At 34.2% G+C, this 19,521-nt stretch overlaps 1 protein-coding gene across 1 annotated transcript; it reads left to right on the plus strand.

Annotated features, from left to right (window-relative positions):
- Nucleotides 1-1,203: 1,203 nt before the first annotated feature.
- LOC111509752 (NADH-ubiquinone oxidoreductase 49 kDa subunit) lies at nucleotides 1,204-18,043 on the plus strand. The gene is made up of 9 exons (XM_074172773.1): nucleotides 1,204-1,522; nucleotides 3,967-4,153; nucleotides 10,663-10,865; nucleotides 13,781-13,944; nucleotides 14,969-15,088; nucleotides 15,152-15,281; nucleotides 17,555-17,651; nucleotides 17,714-17,854; nucleotides 17,909-18,043. The coding sequence occupies exons 1-9, from the start codon at nucleotides 1,229-1,231 to the stop codon at nucleotides 17,944-17,946; spliced, it is 1,374 nt and encodes a 457-aa protein (XP_074028874.1). The 5' UTR covers nucleotides 1,204-1,228; the 3' UTR covers nucleotides 17,947-18,043.
- Nucleotides 18,044-19,521: the final 1,478 nt, after the last annotated feature.

A 19,521-nucleotide genomic window follows, 5' to 3' on the forward strand; every position in this document is an offset into this window, starting at 1 on the left:
GAATCCAACTTTTTGATATAAATATTAAGGTATTTTATCTTTCAAAATGTTGTAAAAAAAACACGCGACATAATGCTTTAAATGATTAAACATACTAAGCCATCCATCATCCTTTAATTTATGTGGAATACTCATAAGGCGCCGTATTCCATATATCATTCTCGAACAAGAATTTTGAAACTTTTGTACTCTTCTTTTTTTACAACATAACTATCAATACATGGTCCGCAGACTAGGTTAGGTTAGGTGCAAAGTGAGTGGGTCTATTCGACTCTCCACCGCAACCCGCAAGGGTTTATTGTGGCTCACACATATTCACACTCGACCAAATAAACCCAGATTCTTAACGAAGCCGATTAGTTTGTATGTTGAGTGGTCTATCAGGTCAGATGGTAAGAGTACGGCTTGCCGAATTCTAAAAACCTGAATCGGTCCCCAGCGGGGCAAGCACAAAGTATATGCTCTGCTGTTTCATCGTTAATGAGGTAGTCGGATAGTCAAGAGGCAAGATTCCCACCTTGATACCCGCGACAACCTTCCTATATGAGGGTTTTTGCACGTCAACTACACCTGACGATGCCTTAGATTCAACCGTGCAGGGCTTTTTAGCCTCTAGTTTTGGTGAATCATCACTTGAGCGCAAACGTTTGCTAACCTGCTCATGGGGGGTTTGTTCCTCCACCTGAAACAGATGTGTACGCCGTTCAATAATTTGGTGCAAGGCGGTTTCATAAGGTACTTCACTTTCGAGGACAAGACTCAGTCGTTTCCTGGCTGCACCACCAAACCTTTTGTTTAGGTTAAGTTTTTAGATCAGGAGTTGGAGAGTTGAGAAGCTCTCGCTCCTGATCTAAATTTACAGGGAGGTCAGTTGGAGTCCAAAGCTCAACATTCATCTCCTCTGTAGACTCAGCGTCAGTAAGAATTTTCAAGTTTACTCTGTCCATAAAAGTCCCACGAGTAGCTAGAGAAAGAAGGAAAATCACGGCAGAGCCCCGCATTACCGTGACAAGGCGATGCTACGACGAGGGGGCGCCCCACTCTTATTTTCAATTTATACCAGCTATTAGCGGTATATGAAATCACCGTATTATCTGCAAAGGATTGGATTTTCTCTTCAGTTTGCATATATAATGAATCATTGATGCATTATATATGCATCAGCGGTGCATTATGATGTTCAGTGTTCCACAGAACAAATAAAGTGAATGTCAAACAAACTGTCAGAATGATGATTTTGTCAAAGCTGAAGTACTTCCAGATTCGAAGACACACTTTTTTGCCATTGACTTCGATTAGGACTGCGAAAGCATGGTACCCGGATTCAGAGTGGTTTTCCCAATTTGATGGACCAGTTATGTACCCCAACGAGGTTACCTCTAAATGGAAAATTTACCTTTGGAGGGGAGCGAAGCCCCAGCGCTATAAAGAGATGAAGGTTCAGAATATGGTTTTGAATTTCGGACCAGCACATCCTGCAGCTCATGGATGTTTGAGGTTGATCTTAACTTTAGACGGAGAGGTAGGTTGCAATGTAGAAACTAGTTCATCTGATTACCATTTCAATGAAAATGGTTGGACAATGATATGATGGTTGCCAATTTACCAAACTGCAATATATGTTTTTTTAATTGAGGCCTTTATTTTCAAAGTACCTAATGTACCTAAAGTACCTAATGACCACCAAAGCCAATGGAATTATCAAATTTTTTATCTTTATTTTCTGCAGAGCGTTATAAGACACTAGTTAGCTCGAAATAAGTAATGAGTGTGGGCTGAAATTCACACTTTTGGTGATTCATCTCTACCTCGAATGCCAAATTCATTATTCGTTTATTTGCATCTTCTTGTATGTATTACTTGGAATTCGAATTATATGAGGTATTTTCATTCATTGAGGACTATAAACCACCACATTGAAATGGATTCTTCTTTCTATATACTTTCTTCACCATGGATGTGATATGGATCCACTCCAATGATTCATTTTATTCGTTATTCATTTATTTATTCATTTTTTGCACTACTATTGCACAATACAAATAGAATACATTCAAAAAGTATCCTCATTTCACATATAAAAGACAGTGAGTAAGCAATATATGAACACCAAATACAGTACACTAGTAACAAATATGAAAAAATAAAATAAACAATACCTATATATGAAGAACCGATAACTGAATTATTAATAAAAATAGATGCCACATAATTTTCAAATCTAAGGAAAGCTAACCTCAGTTTTTCACTTTCATTGCAATAACTATTGAAAGATCTGACAATTCTGCATAAAGGAGAGATTTTATCTTTGTTTGAAGGTGATTGACAATGTTTCATGATGAATTTCACAAGTTCGGACTTCCATTGTCAACTATATAAAATGATTTGAAATCCCTGAAACAACTAAAAAAGAAGAATTAAAAAAGAATAGCTGAAAATAACAATTATATTAAGCAAAATAAACCTGAAATGAAATAATAGTGAAATAAAATACAAGTAAAATAGAACAATTGAACACCCGAAGACGATTGTAGATACTAACAATCGAAACGTCGTGAACTAACGTGACTTGGAATCTCTCAAATTTTTATTTTCTTTTTTCATTTCTTCATTTTTATTTATTTTTGTTCAATTGTTCTATTTTACTGGTATTTTATTTCACTATTATTTCATTTCAGGTTTATTTTGCTTAATATAATTGTTATTTTCAGCTATTCATTTTTAATTCTTCTTTTTTAGTTGTTTCAGGGATTTCAATTCATTTTATATAGTAGACAATGGAAGTCCGACCTGGGAAAATTCAGATTTTATCTTAATTGGTTTTTTTAATGGGGTAGCAAAGATATCATGGTTTCGCAAGTCTCTCCAAGCAAGTCTTTCAAAGAAACTTTTGTTATTAACTTTGGACAATCAGCATCATTATTAACTGTTTGTTTGAAGGTGATTGACAATGTTTCATGATGAATTTCATCAGTTCGGACTTCCATTGTTTGATATTATATAAAATGATTTAAAATCGCTGAAAGAACTAATAAAGAAAAGAATAATTGAAAAAGAATAGATGAAAATAACAATTATATCAAGGAAAAAACCTGAAATGAATTAATAGTGAAATAAAATATAAGTATAACAATAGAACAATTGAACAAAAAATAAAAAAATAATACAAAGTTGATAAATTCCAAGACAAGTTACTTCACGACGTTTCGATTGTTAGTATCCATAATCGTCGTCGGGTGATGACGGAAACCCATAATCAAGCGAAAAATAGCCAACTCCCACCAAACGGTTATCTCCCACGAAACCGGTGAAGCGAAAAGAGGAGATAAGTGAAAGTACTCGAATGATCCATAAATAGTCATCTCTCGGAAGAATTAGTCCAGTCATCACCCAAAGATGATTGTGGATATTAACAATCAAAACGTCGTGAAGTAACTTGGCTTGGAATCTCTTAACTTTTTATTTTTATATTTTGTTCAATTGTTTTATTTTTTTACTTGTATTTTATTTGACTATTATTTCATTTCAGGTTTTTTGCTTAATATAATTGTTATTGTCAGCTATTTTTTTTCGATTTTTCTTTTTTTTATTAATTCTTCCAGGGATTTCAAATCATTTTATATAATATCAGACAATGGAAGGAAGTCCGAACTAATGAAATTCATGATTATCAAATATTTTGTACAACATTAACCTATCTGACATTTTTCTTTCCGTTCTCAACTCCCGAAAAATCTAAAACAATAACTGCCAAAAAACGCCACGGTTGAGAATAGATATTTTCTTTGATAATTGTCGAAAGATGCAGGGAGAAATGTCTTTCAAGGAATATTTCAAGAGTACTTTTCATATGTTTGCCATCCAGTAATGGATGGCAAACATATGAAAAATATCAAATATCAACATATGAAAAATATCAAACAAACAAAAATATCAGAAATCTGATATTTTATATCAATTTTATAGGTGGTGAAGCGACTAGATCCTCACATAGGTCTTCTGCACAGAGGAACCGAAAAACTGATAGAATACAAAACTTACATGCAAGCCATGCCCTACTTTGATCGTCTTGATTATCTGTCGTGCATGAGTAATGAACACGCATTTTGTCTGGCCGTGGAAAAATTACTTGGCATTGAAGTTCCAAGAAGAGGTATGTATACTTTATTATAGATAAAAGAGTATGATTTATTGTCGTAATCGCGTACACTTGCCAATAAAGCTTGAACAGGTACAAAATGGCAAGAAAATATCAAAACATACAGGATATAACACTAACTTGAAATATATTTCTGAATACCATCTCCTCAAGAAGCGTTAGTCACAATATATTATTTAATTGTATAAACGATATAATCAGGAAATGGAACATTTTCATCTGCACATTCAATCAATTGCTCTTGTTTCTGCATCAACTCTGTTTCTGTTTAAATCTGTTTTTCCGTTAATCAGCTGTCGCCCCCATACGAACGACAACTCTCAGAAGTTGAAAAACTTGTGCGAGCTAAGGACTAAAGAGGTCTTAGCTTTTAACGTGTGATTCCTAACCACTTTTAATAAATATATCAATTGTTAATAAATATGGTGAGTTTCAGGGTTTCTTTCAGTATGTTTCACCCAGAAGCATTATAGTTATGAAAAATATGTTCCAGTATAATTCATAGAATGCTTTGTGGCGAAAAACATTGGCTCCAGAGAAGATGTCGATATCCGCAGTAGTTTCCCTCTATTCGTCGTTATTTCCCCTACTACTGAAGCTATAAAAAAATAGCCAACTATTTGGCACACTTTCTTGGGAATGACCCTAATGGTTCCATAATCTTTTTTTCCAATGATTTTTTTTAAATACTGGAAAACAGTTTCCGAATTTTAATTCGACTCATCATCAATATATTTTCGAAATATAATTGACTACAATATTTTCTTCGAAAAGGTAGAGCACCAACAATACACTTCTATACTACAGCCTCTCGTTTACCTGGTTTGCAAATCTCATTGATGATATTTCGCCCACGTTAGGTTTGTCTCATTTCTTAAAATTGAATTATTCAATAATTCAAAAATAAGTATAGCCCTTACCTGTCAGTACTTGAGGGCGTGCACCAGATAGGAACATCCCTCATTGAGTGTGGTCATTTTCAAATAATAATAATAATATTAATAATATTGTTTATTATGGATAAAAATACATTTATACATAAAAGGAAAAAGGTTAGCCAAAGGCTAACCCACCCCTCCACCCCTCCCAAAAATTATACAGTGAGTATAAGAAAATAATAATAAACATACTTCTTTACTATCATAACAATGAGAGAAGAGAAAAAAATAATACATCATATACTTGCTTATAACTTTCAATAATCTTAACATTATTTTGGTTAATTCAAAAATTTTCATTGCACTATCATTCATTGAATTTTAAATTTTTTAAATTAGCACTGAGCAGTAAACATCTGCGATTTTATTTCTTTCTTAAATTGATGAATATTATGATTTAAAACGGGTAAAATTTTATTCAGATAAGAAGGGGTTATATAAGAAAAACATCCTTGAAATTTGGAAGTACGGTGCCTAGGTATGTTGAATGAGTTAATTCTCAAATTGACCATATGTATGTCAGAATTCAGAATGCCTGCTTAATAAACTATATAAAAAATTACGTGTTTTAGTTTGAAGCAACTTAAAAACATTTTTATCAAATATTGGACTTTGTACCTCACATTCACCTCCTTCATTTTCAACAAGAATGGGGTGATATGTTCACCATATGGTATACAGCTTACGAATCGCATGCAAGCATTTTGTATATGTTGTAACTTCTGTTTGTTATATTGCGGCAAAAAATTGTAATACACCGAACAACTACTCGATATGGGGGTAGCTAAGAGTTTTAACTAACCTGAGTTTTATTTCTTCTAACTGATACTTGAATTTATATAGCAATTTGAGTTTGAAGAATGATACTTTGAAAATGATTGTCACATGTTCATGGAAAGACAAAGAGCTACCAATGGTTACGCAAAGATTTTTAGCACTGTCTACCCAGAACATGTCTGCGTTATCGAGAGTGAGCCTAAAGTTATACTGAGTTTCTACTATTTATCTTTGAGACCCTAGTTTTATTTGGATTGATTATCAGTCCATGATCCTCCGAGTATAGGAATGTTTTGTGCAAATCTGTGTTTATATTGGTAACGCAACTTTCTGTATCGGTGTTATAAGACAAATATAACTGTATAACATCTGCGTATAGATGTACTTGACAATGTGATAAGAAAGTGGGGTAATCAAAAACAAACACTGAAAACATCAAGGGTCCTAAAATACTTCCCTGCGGTACACCTGAGATTGTTTCTTTTAGGAATGACCATAAGTAATCATCCAGTTCGACCCTCTGTGATCGGCCTGTCAGAAAGCTGGTCGTCCATTTAAGAGAAATGTCATCGAATCCTATAAACTTGAGCTTGCTGATGAGTAAATCGAAATTAACCAAATCGAAAGCTTTACTATGATCAAGCAGTACTAAAATGGTGACTTTTGATTGATATCTGAATTTCGCAAGATCGTCGATTACTTTCAAGAGGGCAGTCTGTGTTCCGTGTTTTTTGCGGAACCCAGCTCTTATTTGACAGGAAACATTTTTCTCGAATATTTTAGAGAATGAGGGTAGAATGCTGATAGGGCGTAGGTCACTGAATGTGCATTCTTTTTCGGAATTGGAATTATATTAGCAACCTTCCAAACGTCTGGAAAAATACCCTGTCTAAAGGACTCGTTGAAAAAATGTGTGGTATCACTAAAGAAATCATCTTAATATTTATTTATTTAAATTAGATTTTTAAATTTAATAAAGAAAAGTTGGCTGCAGTTAATGATTTTATAATGGTAAGTAGATGGGAGTTTATTTTTTAACCTAACACTAGTTGGGGAATCAAAATTGGGGCACTGTTCAATTCCAATAATATGATAAAACAAATTCCAACCAAAATCAAATCACACATACATTATGTGTGATTTGATTTTGAAGATGATATTTAACATTTTTCAGAGAAAAAACCGAAGTTTCCATAAAGAACTGAAGAAGGACTTTGTAAACATGATGGGAATATACGGGGAGTATTTTGTTTTAAGACCATTCATCACTAATTCAAGCCCATTTTTTACACGTGACCGAACCCTGCAGAGCCGAATGTGCAAATCCCTGACAAGTTTTTCTTCAATGAACAGTACGCTTGAATGTGGAACTAGCTAGCCCTTCACCACGAACACGCTGTTTTTATTGTAATGACAATGAGAACGCAAGTGGCCATCCTTCAAACCAGGAGTGCTAATCAAAAAGAACAGCTATTAGATATGGCCAAAGAGAAAAAGTACGTTATCGTGTTTTCTATCTCACTAATCTGACAGTTTGTCACCATATATGGTAGAAAGTCAAGGAATCAAAAAGTTGGACTTCTTATTCGTTCAATTTCTCTTTTTTTTCTCTTTCTCTCTTTTTTAGGGTTACTTACCAACTATTTGGCCCGTCGCGTTTTCTTAGCAAGCCTGGGTTACTCATCTGAATCAAGTTTAAAAGGCGGCGTGCCTTCGAAAAATGTTGCTATAATCGAGGTCAATTTAAAAAGATCTATGATGATGAACGACTCATTTATGAATTTTCTTATTAGTCTGTGGGCTATGCTTGAAGACTGGCAGTAAACAAATCTATAGAAATGAATTTTAAACGTTCAAGCCAGTCTCGGATATACCTACACAGTAGGTTGAATGTTGCATTAAAGAAAAAGGCTCTGAAGAATGTACGGATAGTCGTTTTCGCGTCTGAAGTGGGCCTTCTAATGAAATAAGTAATTCTGGTTATATCTCCACTACATCGAAGCAAAATTCTTCAACAAATGGAAATTACGATGCTTATAGTGTTGATTGCGAAATGTGCTACACAATAAGAGGTCTTGAATTGACGGACGTGTAATATATGATTCATATGTGATACCTGACTAAGAAATTGTCTACTCGATTTTCTGTAATAACTGTACATATGACAATGAAGAATACTAGAAACATTAGACAGTATTGATGAATTTCATCCATGATGAGACAATTCTAATTGGCCACGTCGTGGACAATAACTTACGGGCTTTAAAGATAGTTCATCGCAACTGCTCATGTATTTCCTCATGATAATGGTCTTCTGTATTGAAGGTCGTTGGAAGATTTGTCGTAAACCACTTTGAATCGTAATATACAGATAGGACACTTATAAAGATGATGTTACTTGCATGCAGCTCATGTTCTGGAAAGTGAAATCATAGTTTCATATTTATTCATCACATCCTTAACTATAAGTATCTCAACTTTGACTGTAATTGACTGTATAATCTTTTTTCAATAAATCTTTACTAAATCGATTCATTGATTTTTTTATTCGTTTAATTCATTTTGGATTGTTTCATCTTTCTATACAGTGTGTGAAAACAAAATGAAATAAATTCATTATTTCGGTTACTGTACATATTTCAAATAAAAATCCTGAAACACGTTAATTGTAAATTTTAATTTGACATTCTTCAACGTAAAAATGCTACTCCTACCGTCAACTCCCTCAGAACGACAGGTACAAACCCCAATTTTTAAAATGGGAAGTATAGGTTTGTGATATATCGTTTGAAATGTCTCGTCATTCTCTATTCAAAAATGTTATCACTTCCAAGTGTATTAGAACAATTAAGATAAAATAAATAAAATCATGTGGTTATCAAAATTCGATAAAATACACTCAAAAACTTAAATATAATACAAAACGTAATGAAATGTAGAGTACGAAAAAGAACGATGAATATTAACGAAGTAGATGTTCTAAATGTTCACCGCGAACGTCTTGGCAACATCCTAATCTCAAATAAAACTGTCTTCTAACATTATTTAACATATCAGACGTGACCGACCTAATCGCAAGCGTTATTCGTTCTTTTAAGACACTCAAATCTGAAGGTTTAGTTTTGTACACATTACTCTTCACATATCGCCATAAAAAGGAATCTAATGATGAAAGATCAGGTGATCGCGTTGGCCATTCAATCGATCCTTGCATCCCTATCCACCGATTGGGAAATGTTGTATCGAGGTATTGCTGGACATTAACTTGGTAATGTGGTGGTGCTCCATCCTGCTGAAATCATATCGTATTCACTGGAACTTGAGGGTTTCCTGGATCAGGTTATAAATTTGCTAAGCTTGATTTTGAAGTAGTGCCAGATAATTATCGACATTCAAGTTGTCCTCAATGAAAAAGGGTCTAATGATCCATGTCCAAACATTAACCTATTGAGGGTATTGCGCGTCTTCTTCTTTCATCCAGTAGGATTTTCCGTTGACCAGTAGCTGCAATTTTGCCAGTTAGCATGACCGTTAAGAGACAAACTACACTCATCAGGAAACATAACGTCTTCTAATTGAATGATATTTTTATCCAAAACATGTCTATCATTTGCTCACAAAATTAATTTCTTCTATCAAAATCGTCTTCCATGAGCTCCTGAGTAGGTATCATTTTATAAGGATGCATTTTATTTTCTTTTAATATGTTTACTATCGATGTATGGCTAACATTGAATGTAGTGGATGTCTGTCTACTCGATGTATGTGAGTTTTCCTCAAACTCAAGCATGACATTTAATTTGAGTTCATCACTCATTGAATTGGCAGCTGCTTTTTTATCTATCCCACATGATCAAACTCGCGAAACTGTTTCTCTATTTTGCTTATTGTTTATTGAGATATAGGCGGTAAATTAGGAAATTTCTCATGAAATTAATGTAAAACTGTTATTTTATGCATTTCCGTTAATGTAACGATTTGTCAGACCTGAAGTTAACGAACTTTAAACTTAAATTTATATACTGACAACTATTGTTGTAACATACAAAATAAGTTGACAAGGCGTTTTAAGTTAACGTTGCTCCTCCTTTCTCGTCGGACAGACGCTCAGTATTTAGTGTGCGTCAGATATATACTTTTGACAGTATTATGAAAATCTATCCAGAAAACACGTAATTTTCTTTTATTATGTGAAACGTGGCTTGAAAATGATTATTTTAATATTGTGTATGTACATTATTCAATCCTACAAAAGTAATAATTCGCTTATGGTAACTATAACATATGTACATACACAAAATAATAAATGAAAGATAATAATAATAATATATATAAAATTAAAGTAATAACCTAAACTTTTCTCGAGTTGAACAATTTCAATATTAAATAGTTCAACTCAAATTGGTTTAAATTATCACTTCTGTCGGGCGTCCCGAGTGGCACACGTTTTTTTGTTTGTAATTGATAAACTCATGATCTACGTAACATACTTTAAAAATTATTTCACCTACAAGAAGCTACATTACCAGCGAGTTACAAAACGGTTGTATTTTATATTCGAAAAAATTATCAGGTATCTTCACTATCTTACGAAAATGTTAACAATATAGGTATCTACAGTTTGCCTGAAAAAAGTCAGTTATTTGGCTAGTACAGGGCGGGTGAAAAATTCCAATGGATTGCTTCAACTAAATAATAGAAATCGTTAACGTTTCGAGTGGTACCCATATCCATCGGATCAATCGGTGAACTTGCCGATGAACTGAAAAACTTATGGTTCTACTTCAGGAAAGTACATACGAACATTGTTTTCTGAAATAATGAGAGTGATGAATCATCTAGCAGCTACTTCCTTTTTGGCGCTCGATGTGGGTGCAATCACTCCTCTTTTTTGGTTCTTCGAGGAACGAGAAAAGTTATACGAGATATGCGAGCGAGCTTGCGGAGCCAGAATGCATGCTGGATATTTTAGAGTTGGTGGCGTTAGTCAGGTGAGTGATATAAATTCGATAATCTATTGATAGTCTCATCATCAAAAAATACGGGGATGATGTATAATTTTGCTGAAAAGCACCGATGTTCACAACAATTATATCTGAAGAAATATTGAGCAGCTTATCTTCATAAAACATTTTATTGATTTACAGCCAGTCTTCATTATGCCCCCTTACAATATGTGACGATGTTTCCTTATACGAGGAATTGAGTCATTTAGATATGCGACTGGTTAGTACCTCGTTTACTGGCTAATGGGGCGACGACAAATATGTTGTTTGTCGTTCGCTTCAGCCTTGTTCGAGGAATTATCTCTGAAACGAAATCGATTTTTTTCATTTACAAAATACCCCCATCAACCTTCAAGGTTGCTAGCGGTTTGACGTAGAATTTTACAAAAGTAATCTACAATTTATGTAATATCTTTATGTCGGTTAAGAATGAGATAAGTGGTTGTGTATAACAGCTTTCCCCTAAGATGTCCTTGAGATTTTCGGCTAAGTTATGCTCCAGCCTTTCTGCATTGTACTAATATGTGTTTTACTGAGAGGTCTGTCTCGGTCTCGCACATATCGCAGGATGGTTTTTGTTTTCCAGATCGCAAGTCTTCGCCTCGGCCTTGTATGGCCGAGGCGAAGATTTGCGAGAGTTATTTGATGGTTTCTGACTTTAGTTAAATTTTTGTAAGGTGTTAATTATGGGAAATCATCGACTTAATGTGAGTCTTCAGAGAGTGTGTGTTCGGCGAGACTTGGCCTACACCTGCCGTTATAAAGGAGATGTCTCCCAGTGACCAGTCCACCTTCCTGGAAAGGACAGGATGGACGATGACCTAGGAGGACAACTCCTCGGGAGGATGTACAATGGGTCACATGTGGCCTAAGTGCTGTGGGCTTACACTCACCCTCCCTACTCTACAGATACACTGTAGGTTAGTTGAGACTGGCCTGAACGAATTGTTCCTTTAGATAATTTGATTTTATTGTAATTTTAAGCTATCGCGCTTTGTTTTTGACATGAATTTTGTCAGTGTCACTTTAGATCTCCGCCTTGAGATGTTTGAATTCATAAAAAAGGTAAATTCTTTTTCTCTTTTATATCTATACCAGAATTTTGCTTTAGCCCTGCTGATTATTGCACTATCAAACCACATTGGATATTTGTTTTAGGATTTTATAGAAAATTTCATCAAGCAGCCATCAAAAACATTCGCTGGATGCCGAATTAGGTTTTTAGAGTTTGACAGAGCCGTACTCTCACCATCTGACCTGGAAGACCACTCATCATACAGACTAATCAGCTTCGTTAAGAAGCTGGGTTAATTTGGTCGAGTGTGAATATGTGTGAGCCACAATAAACCCTTGCGTGTTGCGGTGGAGGGTCGAATAGACCCACTCACTTCAGACCTAACCTAACCTAACCTAGTTGTGGTCAAATTGAAAACACAACTGAAAATCATATTTCGAATTGTCACCCGCAATGTCCACGTGAGAAAAGTGATTGTGAAACACTGAGTCCAGAAATCTGTTCATATCATTGAATACAAAGTGATTCTGTGACAGACCAAAAAATTCCGACAACGATGTAATGTGGGCTTCTACGATCAGTTTCTAAATGGGATACATACTCGAGTATGTTAAAGTGTCCAACTATCAGAATTTTACGGTTGTAAAAAATGTTCAGCGATTCTAGAGCTTTTCAGAAATTATTAATTTCAATTAATGCGGTTTTAGGAAGAATTTAAACACATACCAAGAAGAACTTGTTATTAGAAAAAGTCAATTCCATAACTACACTATCTATAAAATTGAGTAGTGGTAAATTATAATTCGATAGAGTAACTGAAGAAGACGTAATGTCTTCATGTACCTACACTACCCCCTCTAGTGACATTACTAGCAGTAGAATTTCGTCTGCCCTATATATTTTAAAATTGCCAGGAAAAAATTCCGAACCGTGGACGAACCGTCCAAGTCTCAAGTCAACATAAAAACGTTTTTCTCAGTCACAAAGACCACGGCATTTGTGGCAGCAATTTTATTCGGAAGCATAGTTGCCCTTAATCTCTTCGGGATATTACAGAAAAATATAAGAACATTGGATTTCTCGACAGGAGTCACGTTGCCATGGTCGAATGGAGCTCCGAGTTCACTCATATATTTATAATTTTAGAAGGTGGTAGGGTGATGATGGATATGGTGGTGTGGATGGTGGCGGGATAACCATGCGGATGCCCACTCCTGACTGGTCCGTTTTTGCCACGTTATTTTTGTTGGTCCAATTTTATGATAGGTTTACTGCTGGTGGAACCCGATCGACATCCCACCAGCAGCTCATCTGTCAACATCGTAGACTAATCAGAATGACCCAGCAAAAGTGCGGATCAATCAGAAGTGAGCATTTGCATGGACACCCCACCACTATCCTCACTGCCATCCCCACCATCAGCCCGACCACCCTCTGCAAATATAAATACAAGTGAATACGGAGCTCGCTAGTCAGTCGTTGCAGAGATTTCGAGATATCTCTTTTCAATGAAATAATAATCGACTCCTATTTCTGTTGGAAAAATTCGCCGGATGACATACTTGTTTAGAAAGTTGAAGATTATGCAATTGTTTTAGGGTCAATGCACTCCCTGATAGTTCTACGTTTCGACCCATTCCGTACAATAGGAAGTCTTTAATCGTGTCTTGGACATTTCATCGAATCGTAAAAAATTCAAAATTCAGAAGTATCTCTTCTTTCCGAAGAGTCATCAATTATCACATTCAGGTGCCAATAGAATCCACTTAAATGAGGAAGTGATAATGATTAGTAGTACAAGTAATCGTATCGCCTAATGTGACCTCAATTTCATTCAGATTAGCTACCAGAAGGCAAATTTTTTCATATGATATAATTCTTTCAGGATATTCCTTTAGGTCTCTTGCACGATATTCACGAAATTGTGAGTAAAATACCTGAAAGGGTCGATGAGATGGAGGATGTAATTACAAATAACAGATTATTTATAGCAAGAACTAAAGATATTGGTGTCATATCGGCACATGATGCATTGAATCTTGGATTTACGTGAGTAATGTGTTTGAATTCATCTATTACTATTAGTAAAATCCAATTGTTACGTTATTATCACTGGGAGAGACGTCTGGTCTTTTCATAAACGAATACATTTGTAGTGTTCATTTATATATGCATACTTTGATAACACTTCAGCTTTAGAATTATTAGGTAATGTGTTTTTTCATTTCCTTACCTCAGTGTGTAAATAACCAATTCAAAATCGAACAAAATCGAAATATAGACAAGTTGAATTCACCATTTCTTCTAGTTTCATATAGAATCGCGATAGGTAACCTTCTATAGGTGGTTCCCATTCGCAACACTGTCCCTCTTCAAATTCTGTGTAGCAAAATTCATTTCCATTCAGACGTAATCAATTTGGAGAATTGTTAAGGGTTATAGGGAGCCAGTTTCAGAACGGCTACGAGTTAGTTTGATGTAATGGATCAAATCATTTATTTTCTTGATCGCCAAGTAAAGTACTTGAAACAACCCGATTTGGTCACTGATTATTTGCAGAAATCTTCTTGTAAATTCACGTGCTTATATTTTTGGCACGTGTAACAACACCAAGCCAAAGTAAAAGATCTGATGGTACATCCAAAAACAAGTACTTTTCCCAATCCCCAGAACTGTAATATTCTTCTAGAGGGGCGTTTATTCAACCCAAATCGTTTTTGAATCGTCTCATTTTGCCACTAAATGTTTTGCATATTAACAAAGACTCCTAGAAATGTTAGCTTCTATTTGTCGGTCGTTTTTATCTGCTTAAAACAGCCACTTCATGGCATGGTGAGTAATAATGCTAATAAAACGATTGCCACGACTTAGGTCTCTTCTAATCTGATTATTTTGCATACGAAGTATACTAATTCATTTGGGAATTTGAAGAAACTGATTTTCAATATTTGAAAACCTTCATATCCAAAGTGCTCGTATTATCTATTATATTTCTGAAAATATAGCTAATTATCATTCAATTTCAGTACCTACCAGTACCTATACCTGAAAATGCAATTTACTGAATTTTCAGAGGTCCCCTATTAAGAGCTTCTGGAATTAAGTGGGATATAAGGAAAACACAGCCTTATGAAGTTTATGATGAACTAGACTTTGACATTCCCATCGGAACCAATGGAGATATTTATGATAGGTCAATATTTTCTCGAGATATTGGTTGCATAAATTTGGTTACATTTTTTGTGTATTGTTATAGATATAAGGTAAGAGTTCAGGAAATTCGACAGTCATGTAGACTTATTGAGCAGTGTATTAATAAAATGCCTGTAGGCGAAATAAAAATAGATGATCACAAAATAATTCCACCAAAGAGGGCAGAAATGAAAGTGAGTAAAAATACAAAATATTATTTATACTTGATTTCGTATATTTCAACAATTAATAATGTAAACTTTTAAAGAAAAAAGTTTTCTTGGCTTTTCTTCACTATTGAAACTGGTTGGCTTGGCCATGGATTATTTTTTTATATGTTGAGTTAAAAGTTATTGTCATTATCAATGCACTCGACATTGTTTTGAGAAGCATCTTCCCAGTGAACACTTCCCAGTAACTTTTGAGTAGGTACTTAGGAATTTAGAAAGTCATTTTGTGAGAATCATATAACAAGCGATATCCTGTCCACAGTTGTTATATTTCTTTGTGAGTCATTTAATTTCATTATCTTCAATACCATTTGGTTTTTTCAGTCAACTTACTTGATTGTTTCAGAATTTTTATTTTCAATACCTTATGCAATTCTCTAATCTCAGCTTTCAAATTTATTAATTCTTGTGAATGAAAGTTTGATATAGACAAGAAACATTGTCTTGCACATTTGAATATATTCTTAAACCACTATTTTGTGAACTATTTTAAACATTTTGATCAAAATTAAAGGGACTTTAATACAAAACGCATAGTAGGTACTATGCAATGAAACTTTTTTTGGAGGCTTTGAGGGAAATAAAACTAATGGATTCAGGTACTTTAACTGGAATGATGTTATTGTTTTCTCAAATGGTGGCTCTGAATTTTTATGGCTACAACTATTAAATTTGACGATTGGCACCTGCCAAATCTTAATGGAAATATACATGTCTAGACGATTTCAATGATTAAAAATTAATATAAAATCATAACTTCTATTTTCCTATTATATTTGACCAGGCGACCACTATAAATCATTAATAACAATTTATGCAAGTAGATTTAACCTGCTAATGTTCAAAAAACTGTTGTGCAGTACAGCAAGGTTTTGACTGTTCAACCGACAAAGGGAAGCGATATTTTTCGAAATGAAATATAAAAGAAATGCAAAGTTTTTACACCTATACGCGCAGAAAAATTACAAGGATTTGAAATGCAACTTCATATAGAACCAGCCATACAGGCAAAAATATTGAAGACGGGACTGCCTTTCAGAATCACAGATCAGAACGAGTGACATCACATTAAAAAGAGAATATTGACTCTTACAACTAAAAAAAGATGGCAAGATTCAGGTTTTGGCATTTACGTCACTCATACACCGCAGATCTAACGGACGATGTTTTACGTGTTGCATATTTCCATTGTGAACTTTTTGGGATTTTATTTGTCACGCGGTACGCGGTACTGTCACAGTAGAATGCTATTAGATATACTGTGGTGAGGTGCCTTTAAAGCCTTCTCCTACTCAGGGATAGGCTTTAAAGGCAATGGCAACTTCAACAATAATATAAGTACATATTTCGTTTCGTGTTACCTTGGCGTCACTTTAAGTCACAAACTACAGAACTGAGGCATGCCTATAATTTTAAATTGTAATAGATATACAAAAATTTAATGAACATCAGTCAATAGTCAACAAAAATTGGGTCAGTGAAGTGCAATGAGATAAATTTCTGACTTTTGTAGAACCATTTGAAAGTCTACTATTTCAACGAATTTATCTCATTTAAACATAAACTCATTAATAAACATATTCAATCAAATAGACGTAACTCTACCCAAACAATGAAGTTTTCATTTGTCAAAAGCCTGAATGGGCAAGGCAAGTCATATGTTTTTAATTAGCAAATGTACCTTAAAAGTAATGGTTCCAATCAGCAATCACAATGGAAGAGCAAGTTTTGATCGCAGTTTACTAAAATGACAAGATCAGAATGAAGAGAGAAATGAAAATTTCTATGTTTTTTACCACTTTTATTTGTAACTAACGTTACTGCAGTTTCGTCCTATATGGACATTCTCAAACTTAAACAATAAACATAGAAATTTTCATTTCTTTTTTCATCATGATCTCCTACCACGTAGTAACGGGGACATTCATCAATTTATTGACGATCAGAACCTGAATTCCGCATTTTGATAAAAATCTAGGAGATAACATTTAAGAATTCTTTTATTCATACCTACTACATCTTGTACTACATTTTGTCAATGAAATCAGTTATTATTTTCACATCCCTCGGCCTTGTCACCACATATAGAAAATGAGTATTGTTTTTAACTGACGTACATCCACTAATTATTGATGCTTTTCGATCGTCTCGCTTATATGAATTTTTTTGGATATGCTTCGAAAATTGAACTTTTTTATGTAATCTTTCGATGTCTCATTTGTGTATTTTAAATTTAGACATATATGGAGAGCCTTATAAATCACTTCAAATTATTCACGCAAGGATTTCAAGTACCTCCTGGTTCAACATATACATCCATCGAACACCCAAAAGGTGAATTATACAATGAAGAATTATAAGTACCTATAGATTAAAATAACATGATATGTTCTCAGGTGAATTTGGAGTCTATCTTGTATCTGACGGATCTTCGTTACCGTACAGGTGTCGAATCAGGCCTCCCAGTTTCATTCATCTGGCAGGAATAAATCATTTAGGAAAAGACACGTTGATTGCTGACGTAGTGGCTATTCTTGGTAAGATAAGTTGTCCTGAAATAATTTATTTTTCTGAATTGTTCTTCCTTTTAGCTGCTCTCGATGTAGTATTTGGAGATATTGATAGATAGAATTGTTAAAATTTTACACATTTTGAGAAAATGTTTGTACTTTTCAAACGATTTGAAAATAAAAGTGAATGGAAAATTACTGCTTGAATTTTAATTGAACAAATTAGTGTTTTTTAATCTTTTTCAAGAACCATGAAATGAAATCGCAGTCAGAATCTGCAAGTACGAAAATGTATGATTTAAAAAATGCAATCAACTAAAAGCAGATTAGATGATATACAACTATACAAATATTGTGGATAATTTGTGTAACATAATATTTTCTAAGCTATCTCTGACTTGACTGTCTGTCTACTGCTATTATTCATCTAGTGTGATTAGCCAAATGAATAGGTACCTACTAAAAAAACCAACAAAATTTATATGTTGCAGTGGAATTGATAACTAGATTGCAGATATAACTTTCCTAAGATGCATGTAACAGCAATTCTCTATACCAAACATACACTTAATGAAATATGTAATTGATTGAAGGAAAGATGGAGATTAGTCTCTTTTCTATAGATACTTCCACATTTGATTCCATCAAGAGCGGTATATATCAAAAATACGCGACGGACTGTGGCTGCTCATCGTTTTGAGGTTCACTCAGTACACCTCGAACTGCACTGTTCAAGAACTCTTTCATTTGGAAAACTGCATTTATGTGGCGATTTAAATCCAATGTGGCCTGTTGCTAAATCTCAAATAGGTACTCAACTTTTTTACTAAAAATTCAACAATTGATAAAAGCGATTTGGTTAGATTGAATAACGAAACTTTACATCAAGTTAATTGTACTAAATTCTTATTTGTTTATATTGATAATAAACTTACCTGGAAGTTTCATATTGATAGTGTCAAACTGAAGCTCAGTATACATATATATTTACTTCGTCTGTTGAAACGAACAGTCTCTCTTGATGTTCTCAAGCTTTTATACCACAGTAATTTCCTATTCAATATTTCAATTATTCCTAGGAAAGAGCAAATCCATGAACATTTCACCAGAAATAACTCTCAACTACATCAACCTTAAAGTAGATTGACACTATCGAAGAATCACCCCATGTGCATATCAATATCTTTAAAAGGCGACTCAAGATTTTTCTGTTGCAATAAGCATACTACTCTATGGATGAGTTTTTCCTTGAATCTTAATTTGATTGTAGCTTATTAACTTTTTTTTTATATATGTTTTATATTTACTTTTCTTATCTTTTTTATGTTTCTTTGACCTGTTGAATCAGCCAGTATTTTATGATGATGTTATGGTTTTTCTTGTCTAATGCGATTGTGAAGGAAAACTGATTCAATAAATGTTTGATTGATTGATTGAATCACTACTTTCGCACAGGCACCGCTCTTAGAGCGCTTAAAGGATTTTCCTGTAGTGTATCCTGTAGGCCGAATCAATCAGAAAACTATTTTATGTTTTGAACCGGAACATAAAATACAGAGCAAAACCTTTAAAAAATTATTGGATTATTTTCATTAGTGCATTAGGCGGATTAAACGTGGAGTGCGCCTTAGGCAAGCACCTTACAGGCGGCCCGAAAGAATAATGAAAAACTTTGCATAATTTAGGATATTTGA

This window comes from Leptinotarsa decemlineata, unplaced genomic scaffold, assembly GCF_025532065.1.
Source record: "Leptinotarsa decemlineata unplaced genomic scaffold, Ldec_3_MD MMD2_tig00000199_RagTag_RagTag, whole genome shotgun sequence".
NCBI classification, from domain to species: domain Eukaryota; kingdom Metazoa; phylum Arthropoda; class Insecta; order Coleoptera; family Chrysomelidae; genus Leptinotarsa; species Leptinotarsa decemlineata.